This window comes from Dromiciops gliroides, chromosome 1 (assembly GCF_019393635.1).
Source record: "Dromiciops gliroides isolate mDroGli1 chromosome 1, mDroGli1.pri, whole genome shotgun sequence".
In the NCBI taxonomy this organism is placed as follows: Eukaryota; Metazoa; Chordata; class Mammalia; order Microbiotheria; family Microbiotheriidae; genus Dromiciops; species Dromiciops gliroides.
In genome coordinates, this window is record NC_057861.1 from 467,597,061 (window position 1) to 467,619,934 (window position 22,874).

The 22,874-nt window shown below is 35.7% G+C and overlaps 1 protein-coding gene across 5 annotated transcripts in view; it reads left to right on the top strand.

The window, feature by feature from the left end:
• Window positions 1–18,314, top strand: part of KCNN2 (potassium calcium-activated channel subfamily N member 2) — a 167,655-nt gene extending 149,341 nt beyond the window's left edge. The window contains exons 6-10 of one of the 5 annotated variants that reach the window (XR_006354157.1): window positions 8,064–8,191; window positions 9,852–10,311; window positions 11,967–11,975; window positions 14,898–14,967; window positions 16,518–16,568. Coding sequence is in view for 3 of the 5 variants with exons in the window: in XM_043977955.1 (XP_043833890.1) it covers window positions 8,064–8,191; window positions 11,967–11,975; window positions 14,898–14,967; window positions 16,518–16,805 (495 nt within the window). In the remaining 2 variants the exon portion in view is untranslated. Of the gene's footprint in view, window positions 1–8,063; window positions 8,192–9,851; window positions 10,312–11,966; window positions 11,976–14,897; window positions 14,968–16,517 lie in introns of those variants that run through there. The other 4 variants (XM_043977955.1, XR_006354158.1, XM_043977956.1 and 1 more) reach the window with 4 other exon arrangements.
• Window positions 18,315–22,874: the final 4,560 nt, after the last annotated feature.

A 22,874-nucleotide genomic window follows, 5' to 3' on the forward strand; every position in this document is an offset into this window, starting at 1 on the left:
AGTCCCCACCACACCCTTCTAAAAAACAGATCCACTTAGTCCCTGAGGAGAACAAACTCAACTATAAAGTGGTTTCTGCAAAAGACCCAGCCCTAGTTGGGGGGAAGGAATATGCTTCCTGGTTCTTTGAGTCATTTTCTCCCTTTACAGAACCACCACCAAGTTCACTTCTGTACATGGCCTTGCCAGTAGACAAGTCAATTCCCTTGCTTAGCTGGTCTGGTTCCTTGTTGGACTGGTCAAGCAGGTTGCTTTCCAGGACTGCTGCATGGTCTCCTTACCAGACTCAGCTGAGGCTATCACTGACTTCAGCACTTAGGTTATTTGGGAGACCTCAGGTGACTTTGAAGGATCTGTTCTCAACAGCTGTTTGAGTGCACCTCTTAATGAATCTCTCAGTATTACTAGTTGCCTGTTGTTCTCCTCTCAGGATAGGCATTCACCCAAGATCAGAAAAGTAGAAATACACAAGGAACAAAGGTGCCATCCCAAAGGCAATGCTTGCTGAGCAGGGAGACACACAGGCAAAGCTGTTGCCCTTCTCCCACCAAGAGATTTACAACAGCTCTTCCTCCACAAGAGCCATCAGGATAGAGAGCAAAAGATCTGCTCAAACCTTTTCTTAAAGCATATAACAAAATGTATGCTCTATCGGGAGAAATCCTACCTGCCATTCCTAATCACTTATTAGCTTCCACTCTTCCTAAACTGAGAACCAGAGCCTTACCACAGGTTGTTACCTTTACATTCAGTTCTAGCAAAGTGGTCAATTAAAAGGTTGTTGCTCACCATGCAAATCTGAACAGCATATTAAAAACCATCAGGAAACAGAGGATACCTGTGCATCTTCAAAGGATCTCTCTGAAGTGAATGAAAGCTTCCCTAAATTATACTTGCCTGAAAGTAGACTCACCAAGTCTCCATTTAGTTTTGAACCAAACAGGACGTATCACAAATATCCTAAGGATTCTGTGTCTTCAGGTTCATCTTTATATAATGGGTGAGAACCCATTACATTAGAATCTGTGGACCCCCTCAAAACTATAACAAATGAAAAACCTAGGCACCATATTTAAGAAATCATAAGAGAGAATTGCCTCTTAGAACCAGAGTACAAAGTAAAAATAGAAAGAATCTACTATCCGTGCCAAACTGAAGAGTCAAGAATATGATAGCTAAAATCTTGAGTGTTCAAATCAAAATTTCTACAAGGAGGCAAAAAGAAAGAGTTCTCATAACAAGCTACCATGATCAGCATCACGTAGAGCTTAACAACGAATATTATAAAGGAAAGAAATCTTAGATTGTAAACATTCCAAAAGGAAAAAGATAAAGGCTTGAAACAAAGAATAACACTTTGAAAAATTGAGTTCCCCACGAGGGGAAAAAAATGGCTCTTTAATAGAGCAGAGTACTTTCAATAATTATGGAAGAAAAGGCCAGAACTCAGTAGAAATTTAGAAATATGAATCTAGGAGCTAAGAGAAACCTAAAATGGTAAATACATTTGAACAGTTGAAAGAAGGTAAACAAGACCCGGATATGGGTTTGTTAAAGAGGAGACAGAAGAGGTAGGGAAAATGGGATATACTAGAGAAGAACTAAGGAAGCAAGGAGAAGTTACTGATTTGCATAATTAGAGTGCTTGAGAAGAAAAATACACAAATATGAGGAAGGAGTAGGAGGAACAGGATTCTCCTGAACTCACTCTTCTCTGAAACAGGCAAAGGAGTATTGAAAAAACATTCACATGCAGTAGGAATACATTAAACTAATCAAGGAAACAGATGGGATCAGAGGAAGGGAGGGGGCGGAACAAGAGGAGGCCAAGAATCCTTGAAGAAATAGTCATAAAATAAACTTCAACTTCAGAAGGTTGATCTTAAAGGGGGTATTAAAAAGAGAAAGAAGGTGTAAGAACTAGAGATCAGGGTCAGAGCATGACAAACAGAGGGGCCGCAAAAGAATAAAGAGATTACATAATTTTATATTGCTAGTGGTGATGAGATTCCTCCTTAACAGAGGGGAAAGAATAAGAGAGCGGAGGGAAATATATAATGAGCAATTATTACAGTGAATATAAATATAATGAAATCACCCATGAAATGAGAGGGTAGCAAAATGGATTTGATAGTGAAATCTAATAACATATCATTTACAAGAAACACTTGAAACGTAAAGAATCACCCTGTAAAACTGAAGGGCAATAACATAATTTATTATTCTTCAGGTTAAAAAAGCATGGGTAGCAATTATGATCTCAAGGAAAGCAACAGAAAAAATGGACATTGTTTAAAGGGATAAGCAATAAAACTATTATTCTTAAAGGCACCAGACAGAATGATATGACATCACTACTATAGGCACACATACATAAATATGTATGTGTATGTATGTATACATATATATATATATGTGTGTGTGTGTGTGTGTGTGTATGTGTGTGTGTGTGTACCATAGGCATAGCAAATAAGCACTTAAAGAATAAATTAATTGAATTGAAGAGAGAAATACCTAGCAAAAGGCATTTGGAGACTGTAACATACCCTTTCAGAAGTAGACAAGTCTAACAAAAATAAAAACAAGAAATTAACTGAATGCCATATTAGAAAACTTAGATTATGATAAATTTCTGGCAACTACCACATAAGAATTGAAAACTTTAAAAATCAGAAATAAGAGGAAACCACTGTGATAGTAGAAAGCAAAAAGGAATTAAGAAGCCTCTTGATAAGGGTGTAAAAGCTGACTTGAAGCTTAACATAAAAAAAAGACATTGGCAACTGGTCCTATCACTTCCTGGTAAACAGAGGCAGAAGTTATGGAAACAGTGTCAGATTTTATATTCTTGGGCTCAAAGATCAGTGCAGATAGTAACTGCAGCCATGGAATTTAAAGACACTTGTTCCTTGGAAGAAAAGGTATTGCAAATCTGAACAGCATATTAAAAAGCAGAGATATCACCTTGCCAACAAAGGGCCACATAGGCAAAGCTATAGTCTTTCTAGTAGTTTTCACAGTATGACTGTAAGAGTTGGACTAAAAGGAAAACTGAGCATCACTGAATTGATACTTTTGAATTTTTGTGCTAGAGAAGACTTTTAAGAGTTCCTTGGACATCAAAAAGATCAATTCAGTCGATACTTAAGGAAAGTAATTCTGAAATTTAAGGGAAGGTCAAATAATGAAACTGAAGCTTAGCTATTTTGGCCATATGTTGAGGAGACAGGACTCAATGAAAAGGGTCCTGATGCTGGGCAAGATTGAAGGTAAAAGGAAAAGGAGATGGCAGAGGATGAGATGCATAGCCAATATCATGGGAACGGCAAATATGAATTTGGATAGGCTTTGACAGATAGTGAAAGATAGAAGAGCCTGACATTCTAAAGTCCATGGGGTCACAAAGAGTCAAACACAACTGAATGACTGAACAGAAAAAAAAAACTACATCATAAAAACTTTGTAGAAAAATAGAAAAAAGCAGAAATATGAAGAACTTTATTGAGTGATCACATCAAAATCAAAATATAATCAATAAAGATTATTTGGAGAAAAGATTCGGGAGTAAATGGAGAATAAATATTTTTATCCTAAAGAATAGGTCAAATAGGAAAAAGTGGATAATTTGAAACTATATTTCAAAAGTCACTAATCTGTGCATATCCTTTGACCTAATGATATTATTACTTGGCTTATACTACAAAGAAAACAAAGAAAAAGGGATGGGATGCTTATGTAAAAATTTTTCATGAGTGTACTTTTTGTTATATCAAAAACTGGAAGCAAAGTGGATACCCATTAACTGGAGAATGACTAAACAAATAATTGTATATTAATATAATGAAAGTGTATTGTGCTGTAAGAAGTGATTAATATGAGGATCCCAGAAAAATCTGGGAGATTTTATATGAATCAATGCAGAATGAAGTATGCAGAAGCAAACGAGGCACTTATATAATGATTGCAAGTTATAAATGAATGCATTGTAAAAGAAAGAAATTGTGAAAAAATTAAAGATTAAGTTATTAATTAATTATTAATTTTAAATTTTAAATTAATCAATGTAAGAAAAACCTGTCTACACTAGATGTCTTTACTTTTTCTCCTTTTACTTACTCCTCAACCCTTTGAAATTTAGTTTCTAGCCTCATCGCTCAAATTAATCTGATCTCTCCAAAGCTATCAATGATCTCTTAATTGCCAAATTTGATGTTCTTTTCTTAGGCCTCATCCTTCTCAGCCCATCTACTACATGTGACATTACTGACCATCCTATCCTGAATATTCTTTCCTCTATGTTATCATTCTTTCTTCTAGTGGGTCTTCTGGTTTTCTGACCTTTCCCCCCCAATCTCTTTTTTTTTTTTTGGTTTGTTTTTGCAGGCAATGGGGGTTAAGTGACTTGCCCAGGGTCCCACAACTAGTAAGTGTCAAGTGTCTGAGGCCGGATTTGAACTCAGGTACTCCTGAATCCAGGGCCGGTGCTTTAACCACTACGCCATCTAGCTGCCCCACCCCAATCTCTTTTGAAGACTCATTATCTAGCTCACGCTCCCTAACTGCTCCTCAAATTTTATCAAATTCCTACTTCTTTTCTCTAGCTATACTCTCTTAGTCAATTCATCAGTTACCAAGGGTTTATCTATTATCTCTATGCAGATGACTCATATACATATAGAGTCTCAGTCTCTATCCTGAGTTTTATTCCTTATCATGAATTGCAAATTAGACGTTTCAAGCTACGTATCCCAGAGTCATTGCTAATATAACATGTTCAAAGCAGAAATTATCTTTACTCCCAAACTCTGGCCTCTTCCAAACTTCTGTGTTTCCTTTGAAGGCTTCACCATCCTGAAAGTTTATATACTTGACATTATCCTTAAAACCTCACTCTCAGTCTCTCCTATCCTACAAAACCAATCAATGAGTTGTCATCTTGTTCCTACCTCCACAACATGTCTTGCATCTAATCTGTTCTCTTCATTCACAAAACTAGTACTTTAATTCAGTCTCTAATCAGTTCTAACAAATGATCACAAGAGCCTGTCTTGGTGTGCTTATTTCAAGTCTCACACTACTCTAGTGCAGGACTTAAACTTTTTCCATTTGTGACCCCTTTTTGCTCAAGAAATTTTTATGTGACCCCTTATATATGGGTATATAAAATAAGCATACATAACTGTTTACTATTGCCAATTTTTTGCGACTCCCACATTCAGTTATGCGATCCCATATGGGTCACAAACCACAGTTTAAGAAGCTTTGCCCTTAATGCATCTTATACTTCCAAAGTACTTTTCCTTAAGCTGACATCTGACATCTGACTCCCCATACCACTCGAATCCAATGGCTTCCTGTTGCTTCTGGGACAAGGGTTCTTAACCTAAAGTCAGTGATTTTTAAAACAATTTTGATAACTGTATTTCAATATGATTGTTCCCTTTGTAATACTATGTATTTTATTTTATGCATTGTTTTTTGGTGAGGCAATTGGGGTTAAGTGACTTGCCCGGGGTCACACAGCTAGTAAGTGTTAAGTATCTGAGGTCGGATTTGAACTCAGGTCCTTCTGAATCCAGGGCCGGTGCTCTATCCACTGCACCACCTAGCTGCCCCTATTTTATGCATTTTTTTTAATTTTTTAATTTAATTTAATTTTTTTTAGTGAGGCAATTGGGGTTAAGTGACTTGCCCAGGGTCACACAGCTAGTAAGTGTTAAGTGTCTGAGGCCGGATTTGAACTCAGGTCCTTCTGAATCCAGGGCTGGTGCTCTATCCACTGCGCCACCTAGCTGCCCCTTATTTTATGCATTTTTAAAAGCTCTATTCTGTGAAGAAGCACATAGGCTTCAGCAAACTGCTTCATAGAGCCCTTGCTCTGTGATAAAAGATAAACGCTTCTATTTAGCTTTTAAAGCCTTCTACATCCTTGTCCCAAGTTATCTTTCCTGCCTTATTGGATTTTATTCCTCCTCCCACTCACTGAAATCCAGCCAAAGTAGCCTTCTTAAGTTTTCTCACACATAACGCTGCACCTCCCATCTCTGTGCCATCCTCCCTAAACACTCTCCACCCCTTTCCCCATGCCTCTAATACATTACCTCTTGAGCTCTGCCTTAAGTACCATCTTCTGCATGAAGCCTTTCCTAATCATTTCACCTGCTACTGTCCTCATTCCCAAACCACTTTGTATTTAACTTCTTTGTATATATTTGTATTTATTCACTCTACATTTATGCCACACATATTTGTATAGACACTTCTTATCTTTCCCATTAAGTGGAAAGTTCATTTCAAGTTGGGATTTTTTTTTCATTCTTTGTACAGATTTCTCAGTCACTTAGCATAGTGCCTGGCACTGTCTTTAATAAGATCTTTTTGAATACTGACTCTGTTATTCAGTAACTATGACTTCGTGTCATCTGAAAATTTGATAAGCGCACCACCTACAAGATCCAGACTGTCTACGCTGAGATATACACTAGTCTTAAAGCTAAATTAAACAAAAGGATTATTTGAGTACTTCCTAAAAACATCAAATCAATCATTTCCTAGCACTAGTACCTGCAAAATAATTTCACATAATTAATGATCTACTCACCACTGAGAAAAGTTACTAAATACTTTGGGTTCTTTGTCAGTCTGGAAAAAGATAAATTCCCAATTTATCCCTGAGGATCAATATCCTTTTAAGATTGGTTATTTAGATTTTAGAATGATAAGTGTTAGAGGTATAAGGGACATCATCTTGTCCAATCCCTTATTTTACTGAGAAGGAAACAGACCCAGAGCAGACATATTTCTTTTGAATCCCTGTTTCCCTTTCTACTACATCACACTGCCTTCCTTAAAAGGAAGTTTTCTGACTTCAAGTTACCACCTTACCCCCATCCTTCCCATATGGAAAAGTCATTGCTCTTCACATTAAATACACTAATTTTAAATTTATATCACTAGCTACTTAACTTAATAATGATTAATAAATCTGAAAAACTCATATATTTAGACCTGGAAGTACCTTAGAGACCAACGCTCTTATTCTACAAATTTTAAAAAGTTGAAGTCCAAAGAAATGATGTGATTTGTCCAAAGATGCACAACTCCTGAGTAGCAATACCAAAACTGGATCTATATGATACAAGACATCTGGATAAAAGCAGAAATCTTCAATAAGTTTTCTGAATTTACATAATCAACATAATGCCAAACACTTGAATGTCAAAAAATAGTCTGATAGCAAATACAGAGCCATTTTCTGCTACACCAAGCTGAGATTAGACGAATGACACAGACTTTCCCTTTGTCATAATTTCTGAAGATTTTAGCCCCCAAAAAAGTAATTGATTTGGTGTTACTAATAAAGTATAAAAGTGCTTTTGGACTATCATTGTCCATTCAAGGAAAATTATCATTTGTGTGATATAACTAGACTCTAATATTGAGCAGCCCTGCTACAGTCTAACTTTATACTTTTGGCAGTTTGCTTTTTTTTTGAAGGAAACCAATAACATGGGGAAACACAGTATAAGATGGAAATGATTTCTTAGTAAAGAATGTGAAGAGAATTAAAAGGATTGGGAATAGATTTGGGGGAAAGCACCAATAAGGGAACAACAAAAAATGGTAGAAAATATCCTTTTGTAGGTATCTAATAAAAGTAGAATCAGGACACTTTGGTTTGAAATCTGGGTTTGCCACTTAGTATCTTTGCCACTTAATACCTTTACATCTCTGGGCCTAAGTTCCTTCACCTATAAAGTGAAGGGATCTCACATGAACTATGTGATCTTTAGAGCCCTCTTCTATTCTATCCCTATGATCTTATCGTAGTTAATGTCCTCCCACTTGAAAACTAAAAGGTCTTTCTAATGCTGCATAGATACATGAGAAAGGATGCATTAAAATCCCTCTCTGTGTTTCTGTGCATTATTTTGCATGCAATAGTTTATCTGTTTAGCAGACTTAATTCATCACAAGGATTTTGATGAACAAGGTCCTCCTAGAAAAGTAGTAGAAGATTCAGGTACTGATTTTATGAACTTGATCTTTTTCTTTTTATATAGGTGAAAAATGCAGCTGCCAATGTACTCAGGGAAACATGGCTAATTTACAAAAATACAAAGCTGGTAAAAAAAATAGATCATTCAAGAGTAAGAAAACATCAGCGTAAATTCTTACAAGCAATTCATCAGTAAGTAGTAATTTTACTCCCATTCTGCTGTTATATCTGTGAATTTATATTAGGGGGAAAAGTTTATTTACAGAGGGCATTAAATGGCAAAGTAATGCTTTTTTTAGATATGAAGATTTTTAAACACTAAACAATTTATAAGTTCCCTGCATATTTGAGAGAGTATATATCAATAACTTTCGTTGGTAGGAATAAAATTTGATATTCTAGTGGTTGCTTAGCTTAAGACTCTCATTTCATGTGTGGCATACTTTCCAATTATTGCTATAGCTATTGTTGAGCTTTTATTACCTAACAAAGCATATGAATCTTTGTCATTTGCTCTTTGAGATTTAGGCTAGATCTACATGATACCAGACATCTGGATAAAAGCAGAAATCTCTCAATAAATTTTCTGAACTTAACATCACCAACATAATGCCAAATACTTAGATATTAAGAAATATCCATAGAATTGAGTTTTTTCAGCTCTTTTCCATATTGTGATCCCACTTAAACATGTGGCCTTCATATGATTCTATATTCTTGAATCTTTCTGTTAGCAATCTCTTGCTATTATGCTGATGTTAAAGAAAATAGTTATATATGATTATATTTTCTTATCTTATAACACATCAAATTTCAAGAAAGAAATACATATACAATACTTGCTGGTACATTGGAGACATTGGTCTTTAGGACTCAGAGACTTTCTTCCAAGGCTGGAAACATCATTACTATGTGTATTTTTCCTGGGGATATTGACTATATCATTTTGTTTCCTTTTGCCTCATTACACCCCCAAGAAGTAGGAATAGATGAGGACTTTTAACTCCTGGGATAATTTGTTTCAAAAAGAGCCAAAGTATCTTTTCCAATATTGCCCAACAAGAGAATAATTGAAGAAAAAGATCTTTTAATTCCTAGACTTTTGCTCTGTTCAAGATATCAGACCTTTGGGTCTCCTTAAATTTAAAATATTGTGTCAAACAGAACAAACTTTTTGAAATTTCTTCTGATTATTTTCAATAATTTATCTAACCAACAGTTTCATTAAGATTTTGTTGGGAGCTTTATAATTCACTCAGCCTCTTGCGTACCTACCACTTACTCTCTTTCCCATAAATCTGTGTGTGTGTGTGTGTGTGTGTGTTTTATCTATCCAATCACTTTTTTTCTGTTGGCTGTATATGATAGTTTATGTGTTTGAAGAGCAGATAATTCTATGTATGTTTTTTTGTTCTTATAGGCAGGTGCATACCAGTGCATGTATTGAACAAAGTATGTTCATATGTATTGTAGAACATATATCTATATGGGTGGGAGAAAGTCTGTTGCCAAGTGCTTTTGATTCTACCTTTGTAACATCTCTCATATATGCCTTCTTTCCTCTGACACTGCCACCACTCTGGTTCAGTCCCCCATCACCTCACACCTGAACTGTTGGAATAGTTTGCTCATTGTTCTCCCTTCCTTAAGTGTCTCCCCACTCAAGTCATCCTCCACTCAGTCATCAAAGTGATCTTCTTAAAACACAAGTTTGAGCATGTCATACCCTCTCCCATTCAATAAATTTTAGTGGCTCCCTCTTACCTCCAGAATCAAATGTAAAATCCTCTCTGACTTTTAAATGCCTTCATAACCTGCCTCCCCCCACCTTTCCTTTCTTCTTATACTTTAGTCATCCTCATGTACTCTGTGATCCAGTGACACCGGCCTTCTTGCTGTTCCTAGTACAAGACACTCCATTTCCTGACTGAGTATTTTTATTAGCTATCACCCATGCCTGGAATTCTCCCCTGGCTTCCCTGGCCTCCTTAAAGTCCCTTATAAAATCCTACTTCACGCAAGAAGCTTTTCCCAATCTCCTTCATTTCCAATGCCTTCCCTCTGAGAGATTTATCCAGTCTCTAATTTGTATATCCTGTTTCTACACAGCATGTTGTCTACCCCCATTAGACTGTGAGTGCCTTGAGAATAGGGGCCAGGAGATTTTTGGTTTGTTTTTGTTTTGTTTTTGCCTTTCTTTGTATCCCCAGTACTTAGCACAGTGCCTGGCTCATAGTAGGTTCTAAAAATGCTTGTTGACTGACTGACTGACTGATTAGAGCATATGAAGATGCAGAGACAGGTCTGGAGGGGTAAGTATTAGCATTATGTGAATAGTGGAATGCAAACTGATTTTGTTCATGAATAGCTATTATTAAAAATATATATATATTATCTTTATATGTACAGATATGAATTCATATAAACCAAAATACATAAAATAAAAACTTTTGGAAAGCATAATCCTAAATATATTAAAAATATCAAGACTATTTTAATGGTATTATGGTGTGCCATACTTGTGCTAGAATGTGGCCTGAAGGAACACCTGTTATCTTTTGCTTATATCAGACATTGTCTGTACCGCAGTTTCTATAGCAATATGAAATTCCAACATTTTGACTTGAACTTTATGCAATTTTCAAAGACTACAGATCTCATTTTACTAATCAATATTGTGATAGTCCTACATATATTGTTTTCAGGAAAGCTATATTTTCAGGAGATGTTCAATATTGTATATATATTTGTATGTGTCACATAAATTTATTCTGATAATACATAATCTTATTTTATTTTGTTGAAGTTTAGAAAGTTTTTTAAAAGCGCATAGGGCTCGATTCTTATGGCAAGGTCTTTGATTCAGACCATTCAGATACAGTAAGTTTTTGCTTTAGACTCTAATAGATGAGTTTAGAAAATTAATTTGTTTGATAAAGTTCTCCTGATTTTTACTGTTTTGTAATTCTTCCAGGAGAGCTTCATTTGTTAATTTTTGCAAATCTAATGGTTTTTGCATAATCTATTCTCTTCCACTCCCCATTTCTTTTTTCCTCTTCTTCAAATCCCTTAATACTTCTCCCATTACTCAATAATTGACCTCTTGATTTGTCCCATTTAATTTTAAAAGAATTTAATTTTAAAAGAATTTTAAATATTGTAGTTTGTCTTTTGGATCGACAAATCTATGTCATGGAGTTATTAGATTCATTATGTTTTTATTTTTTCCAATGGTGATTTTGGCTTTAAAATTTATCATTTGATGATCCTACTTGTATGCCTATTGCTCAATGTGAACATTTCCCATAGATAATAGGAGATGAATAGATGGAAAGATATTTGAAAGATCATCTCTCTATCTAATATATGTATATGCATAAAATAAAAAGTTTTGATTAAGTTGTTCTCATAAAGCCAAGCTTCTGAAGAATCCAAAATTAAATGATGTAGAAACTAAAACACAATTTCTGTGACATTGTTTAAAATCTATCCCTTTAAATCAAATCATATATCAGTAGTTCTTGCCTTCAATACAAAATACCTCATACTATTATTCCTAATATCAAATCATACATAAAAGCTATTGAGACATTTTTGTTTTTAAATTTCTTTGTTATAAATGAAAATTAGATCATTCTTTTCCATTTTCAGACCTGCTTGTCTTGAATCATCACTATTACTGTATATATAACCAGAACTTTCAGGAGAATTTGCTTCCTGGAGGGGAGGTTGTAGGGATTGGGGCAGCAATGTGGAAATATTGATGGGCTAAAAGATACCAACACCAGGGTTATTCTGAAGAGTTTTGGTGAACCTTATGAACCTGCAGAATTAGTGCAGGACCTCCCAGCTGGTGAATCGAGCCCCCTGTGTCCATCTGAACACCATTCTATGTTCTTTTGTTCCAATATATTTTACAGTTTCTTTTCTTTTGTTTTGTCTTTTTATTTCAACAAAATGAAAATAGAGCTCGGAAGTAAGTTGTATGAGCTGTTCTGCTCAACATTTGCAGAATTTACTACCGTCTGCATGCAACCAGCAGATCCTTTATTTGTGAATTTCAGTAGTCTGATTGCTACCATAGAAATGTGATCCAAATTCATGGTCTTTTTCTGTGATAAGTGAAGTTCACAAGGAAGGAATCAACGTGTTTCTTACTCTTTTCCTCCCTTTTCCCCTATTTTTTTTTTTTTACTTTGAGGGGAAAAACCCACAACACAAACCTGCATGTTACCTTTTATTCTGGCAGCTGCAGCTAAAGTAAGACCATTTCCCATTAGATCTTCATCATGACAGTCAGAATATAAAAAAAAAAAAAAAACAGGAAGTCAAGGTCAAAAGGAATTAACATTTTAATCAAAGTTCAATTCAGGCAAATATGCATATATGTATGTGTGTGTATGTATATATATATATATGCATATATATATATATACATACACACACACACACATATATATATATATGACTTTATTTTAACCTTTCCAAACTTGGCAAAAAATAAAATGGGCAAAATTCCACTGCTAGATATAAATATAATACTCTCTTGTCTAAGAGATCAACTAGGCACCATCTCATGGTATGTAAAATACTTAACTGATGCTTTCCATGATTTTTCCCTGATCTTAAGGACATAATTATCCATCCCCTTGACATAACTTCAAGAATGTAAAAATGTATCCTTATATCTAAAGGCATATGAATCTTCTAGTTGTGTTATAAAACTTCATAGGTGGAAGGGAGCTAAGATGATGATGGTAGTGGTGGTGGTGGTGGTGGTGGTGATGATAACAGGTAATAATAACAGCAGCCACAGTACTTTAATATTTTGGAAAGCACTTTACAGATACTTTTATTTGATTTATTTGATTTGATATCCAATCTAACTCATCATACAAATGAGGGTGCACTTTGTTCAGAGTTAGTGGCAGAGGTGAAACTATAATCCAGATTTCTGTACTCCAGGTCTAGCATTTTCTTACCAATGTAGCATTTTTAAAAAAGGTATCCATAAAATTAGCATATAAAAACTATCACAGTGATACATGACAATGGAAGGAAAATGATCCTTTGGAACTTTCTGTTTAGGACAAGGGTTCTTGACATTTTTTTGTGTGTCATGGAAGTCTGGTGAAGCTTAAGGACCCCTTCTCAAAATAATATTTTAAATACATAAAATATGTAGGATTACAAAGGTAACCAATTTTACTAAAATATATAGTCTCAAAATATGGAGATCAGGTTAAGAATCCCTAGTTTAGGGATTAGTTTATAACATTCCATGTTTAACCTTTTGGAATGAAAAGGTACACCATAAAGTGTAATTTCGATTCAAACCAGATTAGCTTGATTTCAAATAAGCTTATAGAGAAATCACTTATGCTCTAAAAGGAAAGTAAGATAAATAACCTAAAATTATTAGATATTGTTCTTTATAAATGTTTTAAATACTCAAAAAATATATTGCCACAATGGGGCAGCATTGGGGACATATGGGATATTGTGGTTTCAAGAATTTGAAGATTTGCAGAAGTTTCCCTGGTAATATACTCTTGCTCTAAAAGTTAAGGATTTTCCTGAATAACTATTGAACTTAGCTTAGCTTAATGTACTTTTGTACATTACTAATGTACAATCACTAATTAGTACATTGCTTATTAGTACTAATAGTACTCATGTACTATTTAAGTAGTTTAAACTACTCTTTATTTAATCATTGAGTTTCTGAACTATGAGTAAATTGATCCTGATTTTTAAAAAGTAATTTTTATTCTAGGAGTAGCTCTGCTTATCTGTTCATCTTTTAGAGCACAGTTCTGGAGTATAAGTAATCTAATTTATATTAGGATAAGTGCTTGCTTCTTTGAAATGCCAAGAAAGATGGTGTTGGTGAGATGGTCCTAAGTAATTGCTTTCCCATAAGGATTACACAACATGTCAGTTTCTAATCCATTGTCTTAAATATATATTTTTTAGTTTTTACTTTGAAATATACTTTAAAAATTAAAGGAATACTGTATTTTATTTTAAAACAATATTTTGCCTCAGAGCATCAAGTTTTAAAATTTTATGGCATATGTGTATATAAATTTGAAGACAAGATAGTTTCCCTGCCTTCCAAATTTATTAAGCAGTTCAAAGTAAAATTTCAGTAGAATAGGGGCAGCTAGGGGTGGCGCAGTGGATAGAGCACCGGCCCTGGAGTCAGGAGTACCTGAGTTCAAATCCGGCCTCAGACACTTAACACTTACTAGCTGTGTGACCCTGGGCAAGTCACTTAACCCCAATTGCCTCACTAAAAAATAAAAAAATAAAAAATTTCAGTAGAATAAGAAAAAAAGTGAAAGAATATGAACATTTAGTTTTAATATGCTGCTGGTTGAATAAAAGCTGTTTAAATTAATAAGAATCTCACTTATCACTGTGTTTTCATCAGCCCAAACACCTACCCTGATCATTTCAGATTAAACAGGGCTAATTATTGTATCTGCTCATATAGGCATAGGAAGGTGTTGAATAAGTACAACACTGATGAAATCTCAATTGCTTTATGTGTTTCTTCCTATGTCTATTTGTCATGATATTGAGGCTTCAAGGAATGTTGTGGCTTTCTCTCATATAAATAGATCCTTATTACCCCCTTTCAAGTACAACTTAAAGCACATGGTGGATAATAGTCCTGAGGACATCACATTTCTTGCTCTCCTTTTTTTGTGGTGTTAAAGAAGCATGCTTTTCATTATACCAGATACATAACTAGTTTTTGACTTTACCCCCAAATATTCAAGGCATTTTTCATGCAGTTATTTGCTCTTGTTAATTTTGTGCATGCTTTTGGGGAAGAAAAAGATAAATGAAAGAAGGAGAAAACTATCTGACTTAAACTTTTACCTCATAGATTAAGAAGCGTAAAAATGGAACAGAGAAAACTAAATGACCAAGCAAATACATTGGTGGACCTGGTCAAGGTGAGTCAACACATTCCCTTGCCAAAAGTCAGGACTATACTCATGATCCTCTAATCTGAATTTTAAGTATTTTGTCAAGGGTCATTCAGATAGAATATAGTAGAATGGTATTTTACATTTTTTATGAATACTTGAATGCCCATAGTAATTGAATCTTGGGCAAAACAATGCTGTCTGTCATTATCAGACTGAAATATCAAGAATAGGATTTGGTATGTGGAATAGACTGTGGATACTTGTATCCAGTGATATCTGGTTTTAGGTGCTTCAGAAGGAGGAAAAAAATTAAAAATAACTTCCTACTTAAAACATTGTGAGGTTTTCTAAAGCCCTGATAACTGTTGTTGTTGTTGTTGTTGTATCCTATCTGTGTTTGCATAGCAGTATCTCTAGGTAGCAGATAAGGAACAACTGGAGATTAGAGAAAGGGGAAATGGCAGTGTGGATAATGTCCAGGAGAAGATGAGAGAGGATGGGAACAGGTGTACACGAAGAGGAGTTGGCCATGATGAAAAGGACCATCTCCTCATTGGTTTGGAATAAATGATGGGGCAATGATGAAGATGATGTCAAGGGATTATAAAATAAGGAATATGGGAGAAAAGGGAGATCCCAGTGAATGGTTATGATTTTGTCCATAAAGAACTGACACAGAAGCTGATATTTAGAGAGATAAAGTGATTTACCACAGTAGAGAGCAGAGGTGAGATGAAGAGGTGAAGCTCTCTTACTTCATTTCCAGTACTGTTTCCAAGACATTAGGAAGTTTTTAATTGCTTTTTTTTAACTCTTTCATTTCTCATTAGAGTTCATTATTAATATTCAAAAGTCACACGCTTGTATTTGCTTTAGAATGCCAGCTTTTTGTTATTTTTTCTTTGTATCCCTGAGTCTAGTGCTTGAAATTGTGTTTAATAAACATTTCCTGAATTAAGTAATTAATTAATTTAAATTGCTTGCATTTATGTAGCACTTTCAGGTTGTGAAACTCTTTACAAATATCTCATTTTATCCTCGTAATAGCCCAGGGAGGTAGACATTATTATTATTATCCTCATTTTACAGATGAGGAAACTGAGACACATACAGGTTAAGTGACTTGCTTAGGGTAACACAGTAGTGTCTGAAGCCAGTTGTTGTTGTTGAGTTGTTTCAGTTGTGTCCAACTTTGTGATCTCCCTTTGGGGTTTTCTTGACCAAGATACTGGAGTGGTTTGCTATTTCCTTCTCCAACTCATTTTACAGATGAGGAAACTAAGGCAAACAGGGTTAAATGATTTGCCCCAGGGGCACACACACCAGATTTAAACTTGGGTTTTTCTGACTCCAAGTCTAGCACTCTATCCACCCACCTGCCAATGAATGAATGAAAGAATGGCTGAGTAGAGGGGAGAGGGAGGAGAGAGAGAGAGGAGAAAGAAAGAGACAGAGACTAACTCTTCCGCATTGGACATCACACCAGAAGGCAGTCTGTACTAGCATTCAGGCACTTCTGGGGTCATACCCTCTCTTCATCCTACTTATGTGTGTATCATACTCTTCCTTTTCAGACACAAAGCATCATGTATGACTTGATTTCTGACCTCAATGAAAGAAGTGAAGAATTTGACAAGAGGGTTATTAGCCTGGAAACTAAGTTAGACACTTTGATTGGTAATATCCAAGCCCTCCCTGACCTGCTATGTGAGACACTCAGTAAGCAGCAAAAAGATTTCATGGAGGCTCAGATGCAAAGCTACAACAAGAATGTTGCCTACAATGCAGAACGGTCACGGTCCTTGTCCCGAAGAAGGAGATCTTCCTCCACAGCACCACCGACTTCATCAGAGAGTAGCTAGAAGAGAATAAGTTAACCACAAAATAAAAGACTTTTTGCCATCATATGGTCAATATTTTAGCTTTTATTGTAAAGCCCTATGGTTCTAATCAGTGTTATCTGGGTTCTGATGTCAGAATTCTGGGAACCTGAACACAATGTTTTAGGCCAAAATGAGTGAAAACTCCTTTCTTTTCTTTCAGATGCACAGGGAATGCACCTATTATTGCTATATAGATTGTTCCTCCTGTAATTCCACTAACTTTTTATTCATGCACTTCAGACTTACTACTACAGTATAGAATATAATAAAAAGGTTAATTTCTGCACATATTTGCTTTATCACTCCAACATAACTTTGGAATATGATATTTTTGCATTATCTTCAAGAGCAAATGATCAGTGAGAACACTTATGTACCAATAACACTAATTTCCAAAATTTCAGTCTTTTGGGAAAAGAAATTAAATTCCTTGGTGCAGTATTCTTTCAAACAATATGTAAAATGAGGTCACTGACACAGCCACCTTTCCATTTGTAAAATCAAGGGGTTCTGATTAATTTGCAAGTTAAAGTCTAGGCTCATAGCAACAATGTCACAGGTGTCACAAACTATTTGACTAACCAATTTGTTGTCAATTCCATAGAAAATTAACATGATAAGGGTGCCAAGGTTAACACTAAATTCATTAAGTGATATTTTCTTATGTGTAATTCTAGAGTTTTAACCTTCTAAAAATAGGTATTTCATAGCTTCCCTTTCATTCATTGATCATGGACTTATCTTTATTGCTTTCAAAGAGCATCTGCTTAATATAAAAGAGAATCAATATAAGGGGTGCTTTCATTTTCATAGACCTTTTTTTAACTTTAACATGCCATAATTACTTTCTCTAGATCTGAAATAAAGTTGGAAACATTTTTGTTCATGTTTCTAAAATAAAGTACTTTTAAGATAAGTCAAAATTCACTTCAGTTATCGATTCACTCTCATGGTATCTTATCTTCTTGCATATATCCCTTAATAAAATGCAGAGTGAACAACTTTCCTTGAACAGAACAGACAACTGATATAAATTATGATTCTATGATACGGCCAGTGGTCTTCTTTTGATCTTTACTTTGATGTCTGGCACAAAGGCAATGAATGTAAAACAAACACAACTTGAGAAGACCAACCTAAATAATGATTCCCTCACCCTATGGCAGTATTCCTTATGTTCTTCATCTGGATGTCCTGCAGGACCTCTTGTGAGGCTCTGCCTCTAAAGTCATGTGTAGCAGAGTAGCATTCAGATTTCCCTTTCCCCTTCAGTCAGTCTGCTCTCCCTAGCTTTCATTAGGAACTAAAATTTTACTTTTCAAATAAATCTCTGACTTATGAAGCTTAGGCCCTCAGCATCATTTTATAACTATCCCCATTGTAATCAATGTCTAGGGGCACCTAGGTAGCACAGTGGATAAAGCACTGGTGCTGGAATCAGGAGGGCCTGAGTTCAAATCTGGCCTCAGACACTTGACACTTACTAGCTGCATGACCCTGGGCAAGTCACTTAACCCTCATTGCCCCGCAAAAAAAAAAAATCAATGTCTAGCCTTTGAAATTTGCTAATACATCTTTCTTCTTTACCTGCAGATAAAATTCTGGTGCAATGTATGATGTGGATGGTATGCCTAGATAAAGTGACTTTCATAACTATTCTTTGTTGTTAGTACTAAAATCAAACATTATCATCTTTCCAAGCCAAAAACATAAAAAGTGGTATTTCTTAGGAGAACACAAAGACATAATATTTCTACCAAGAGAAATCTCAGTGGCCATACATAAGTACATCTCCTAATCCCAAATATATTTTTGGTCATGTAAAATTTGTTATCCTAATCAAGAAAAGTTTGTATTTTCATGTAAAAAAAAATCCCCCTCTATAAAATTTGGACACCAGAAAATCATGGACATATTTAGTATCTTCTTAATATTAAAGGAAAGGGAAATAGAAAGGGAACCAGGAACAAAAGCAATTTATTCGTCTATTTCTACCTTCAACACAAAGGCTAATTAATCTGTTGTAATGGTGAAATAGGGTGCTAGTCTAACTTTGATTTTCATTTCACTGATCAATCCACAACTTCAACCCAAAGAACTGAAACTTGAGGAAAGGCTGATATATTACTAGTCTACTAACAAATATGAGAATTGAGTTGAATTTAAATTCTACAAGTATAGACTGAAGAACATATCTCTACCCTTTAGATCATGAAAAAATTAAAATATAAAAAACTACCTAAAACCAAATAGTCAAAATAAAAACATTGAGTGGGGATGGGAAGTTGATTGTACTGCAAGCATTGACACAAGAATGTGTAGTTCATATGCGTCTTTTAAAGACTGGAGTCAAACTGGTAGCAATTTTGTATAATGACACAAAAAGTCTACAAGGGGGGAGCAACTAGGTGGTGCAGTGGATAAAGCACCAGCACTGGATTCAGGAGAACCTGAGTTCAAATCCGACCTCAGACACTTGACACTAGTTGTATGACTTTGGGCACTTAACCCTCATTGTCCTGCCCCCCCCCAAAAAAAAAGTCTACAAGGGGATGGGTACTAGAATGGTCAATTACCTCCACAAAATTTCCACTTTGATGTCTCATGGTGAACAAAGTGAACTTTGTTTTATACAAAGGTATAGTATTATACAAGCTCTATCAGGTCCTGCCTACCTAGAAATGTTTCAAATAAAGATCTGCTGTGATAAGTCTAATGTCTACCAGAATTTCCCCACAATATTCATTAGGTCCATGCCTCCTACCTTCAACATAGTTTGGGTCCACATCTCCTCTCTTCCACCTGTGAGATGGATTTGTTTTTCTTAAAAGAAGACAAAGCAGTTCCCAGGACCTGATTGGCCTGACACAGATTCCTGGTCACCAAAGGCCTTAAAAAGTCTCACCCAGTGAGATCTGGACCTTTCAGATCGGTAGGTGCCAGAGCACAAGTCACCATACCCCATTCGGATAAGACCAAGTCTAACAAAACTGAAAATTAAGTGTTGCTCTATCCTTGTTGCATATCCTTACTGTGTTAGGCCAAAGTAAACTTTCTTGTCTACTGTTTAGTGAATTAGGAGTGCCTCATTTTATCCCAAAATCAAATGTGAATTTAAAACGTGCTTGTATTAGGGATTAGCTCTAATATTCAGTGGAGCAGCAATTGGGACAACAGGAGATAGACTCATGGCTTGTGTCCTGGTTGAGTTGGGGAAAGAGCACTACAAATACTGAGAATGGGGTTATTGGACAGTGCATATCGACCAGATACTAGAGAACTCCTGATCTTGGGACTGGCAGTTTTCTCTATGGGACAAGGATAAGGCTCCCCTTCAGAGAGAGTGATAAGCTCAGTGAGTACTGAAAGAGGCTGCCTGGGAGGGTAAAATGCCAAGTTCAGCATTCCCTGATTGCTGTTTACTATTGTGCATGTTAGACTGCAGCATAATAAGAATTTGATAATAATAAGACTAAATACAAAAATATTTCATGCAGCTAAAGCAGTCCTTGGAGGAAAAAATATCTTTGAGAATATACTCTAACAAAATAGAAAAAAGGGGATTACTGAACTGAATGTGTAATTCTTAAAATTAGAAAAAATCGACACAAGCGCAAAACATGTCACAAAAGGAAAATTTGAAATTTAGAGAAGATACCAAAAACTATAAATAAAACTATAGGCTAGTTCTTGAAAAGACTAAGAAAATCAATAAACCCTTTAGCTAACCTGTTTAAAAAGAGAGAAAAAGCCAACAAAATAAAAAAGTAAAGTTAAAATCACAAAAAGACCTATCAGAACCTACTGTACATATTTATTGTATATGCAAGCAGAATAGAGAACTTAAAAATAGAGGGGGGAACTATGTGGCACAGTGGATAAAGCACTGGCCCTGAATTCGGGAGTACCTGAGTTCAAATCCAGCCTCAGACACTTGACACTTACTAGCTCTGTGATCCTGGGCAAGTCACTTAACCCTCATTGCCCCACAAAGAAAAAGAAAAGAAAGGAAGAAACAAAGAAACAAAGAAAGAAGGAAGAAAGAGAAATAACTACAAAAATGTCAAGTATCCAACATGAATTAAAAATCCCAAACAATTCACTATCATAAGAAATATATCAAACTAATTATAAAGGCATCACCAGAGGAGTAGGGGAGAAGAGAATGGTCCAGAGGGATGTACAAGCATATTTATTCAAACTTGAAGAATTGTACATATCTTCTTTCAATTCTGTAATGGCAATGCTTTAATGTCTACATGCTACATCTTAACCAGACTTCTATCTGGTAGAGTGATTTTCTGAAAGGTAAGAGTTCATCATATCTAGCTAGGACAAGACTGGACCATGTTGCATGCCAGCCATCTTCCTGCTATGCCATCTCCCTATTCTCATTTCCCAAGTTTCACCTCTTGGCAGAACAATAATCAAATTAACACTGCCATTCCTAGTAAAGAATGTGTTGTTCATTCATAGACAGGAATCAATTTATCTACCATCAGGAAGGTTATATTGCAACTTGCTTTATTTGGTAGCAGTGTATTTTTTTCTGCTCTTCACCAAGAGCAGATATTTACAAAACTAAACATGGTTGGTTGTATAATCTGTAGCCATAGAACACGATAAAGCCCATAAATATGCATATGTCCTCATGTAAATGAACTTAGTATATAGAGGCAGCTAGATGGCACAGTGGATAAAGCACTGGCCCTGGATTCAGTAGGACCTGAGTTCAAATCTGGCCTCAGACACTTGACGCTTATTAGCTGTGTGACCCTGGGCAAGTCACTTTCCCTTCATTGCCCTGCAAAAAAAATGAGCTTAGTATCATTAATTCTATAGTATACAAACTTAGACCATACCAGTCATAGACAGTGGCACAAGGCCTATAACATTTAAGTTGTTATGTGGAAAAACTCTACTAAAAAGGGTACTAACTTAAGGTAAGAACAAAAAAGAAATGATTGATGACTAGTTGGCACAGTGCACAAAGGACTGGATAGTTAATAAACTTTTATTAAGTGGCTACGGTATGCCAGACACTTTGTTAAGCACTGGCAAAGAGAAGCAAAAGAGATCACAGTCTGATGAAGGAGAGGACAAGCAAGCAAATATGGGCAAACAAGTATGGCAATAGAAGTGGTGAGTGGGACCATGTGTGGGGAGGCTCCACTTGGGTGCGGTGAATGCTGTCCTTGTGTGTGGTTCAAAAGAAGGCACAAGAAACATCTTTAGCCTCTTTTCCCCACACCTTTCTCCAAATGAGACTTTCATACCTGCCAAGGAAAGGAATCTGCTTCACTCACAGAGAGGGTTATGAAGCTAGAAATATTGTTAGTCTAGGGGATATAATCAGGAGCCATCTAACTTTTTATCACTTTGTCATTTTGAAAGGAAGGAACCCAAGCTCTATATCCAAGGCTTTCCCCTGTCCCCAATTGATACCAGTTCCATGTGAACACACATGGAGAATAGAAAAGAAACCCATTCATCCAAATCATAGCAAAACAGAAATCAGAGAAGATATCCATAGGAAAATATATACCAGAGAATATAGAGTGAAGGAGCTCTCCCACTGGGAATGAGATAACAGCTCAACCAAGAGAGTCCTAAATCTCACCCAACGGGAAACTCCTCAAAGGTTCTTGAGCAGCAACAGGGACATGATGAAGACTACCCACTCCTCTCATTTCCTCCCACAGTCTTTTCATCTAGTAACCTGAAATGGAGTTTGCCTCTCCCTTCTTCTCTCTCAAAGCTAGAAGCTGCCACTACCCTCAAAGAAGACTTTCATTTTGAGAGTCCCCAGTGGGGATTGACAGAGAATTGAAACTTGAATCAATCTCCAAATCTGTTCTGCCCATTATGCAGAGCAGAGCCTTCATCTCCACCAATAAGGAAAAAGTCCCATACCATTGGTCTTTGGGACAGGGGGTTACATAATCTATGCGCAAGAAATATAGAAAATATTTAACAAAGGAAAGGAACTAGAATTAAGAGGGATTGGGAAAATCTTCCTAAAAAGATTTTATTTGAGTTTTGAAGGAA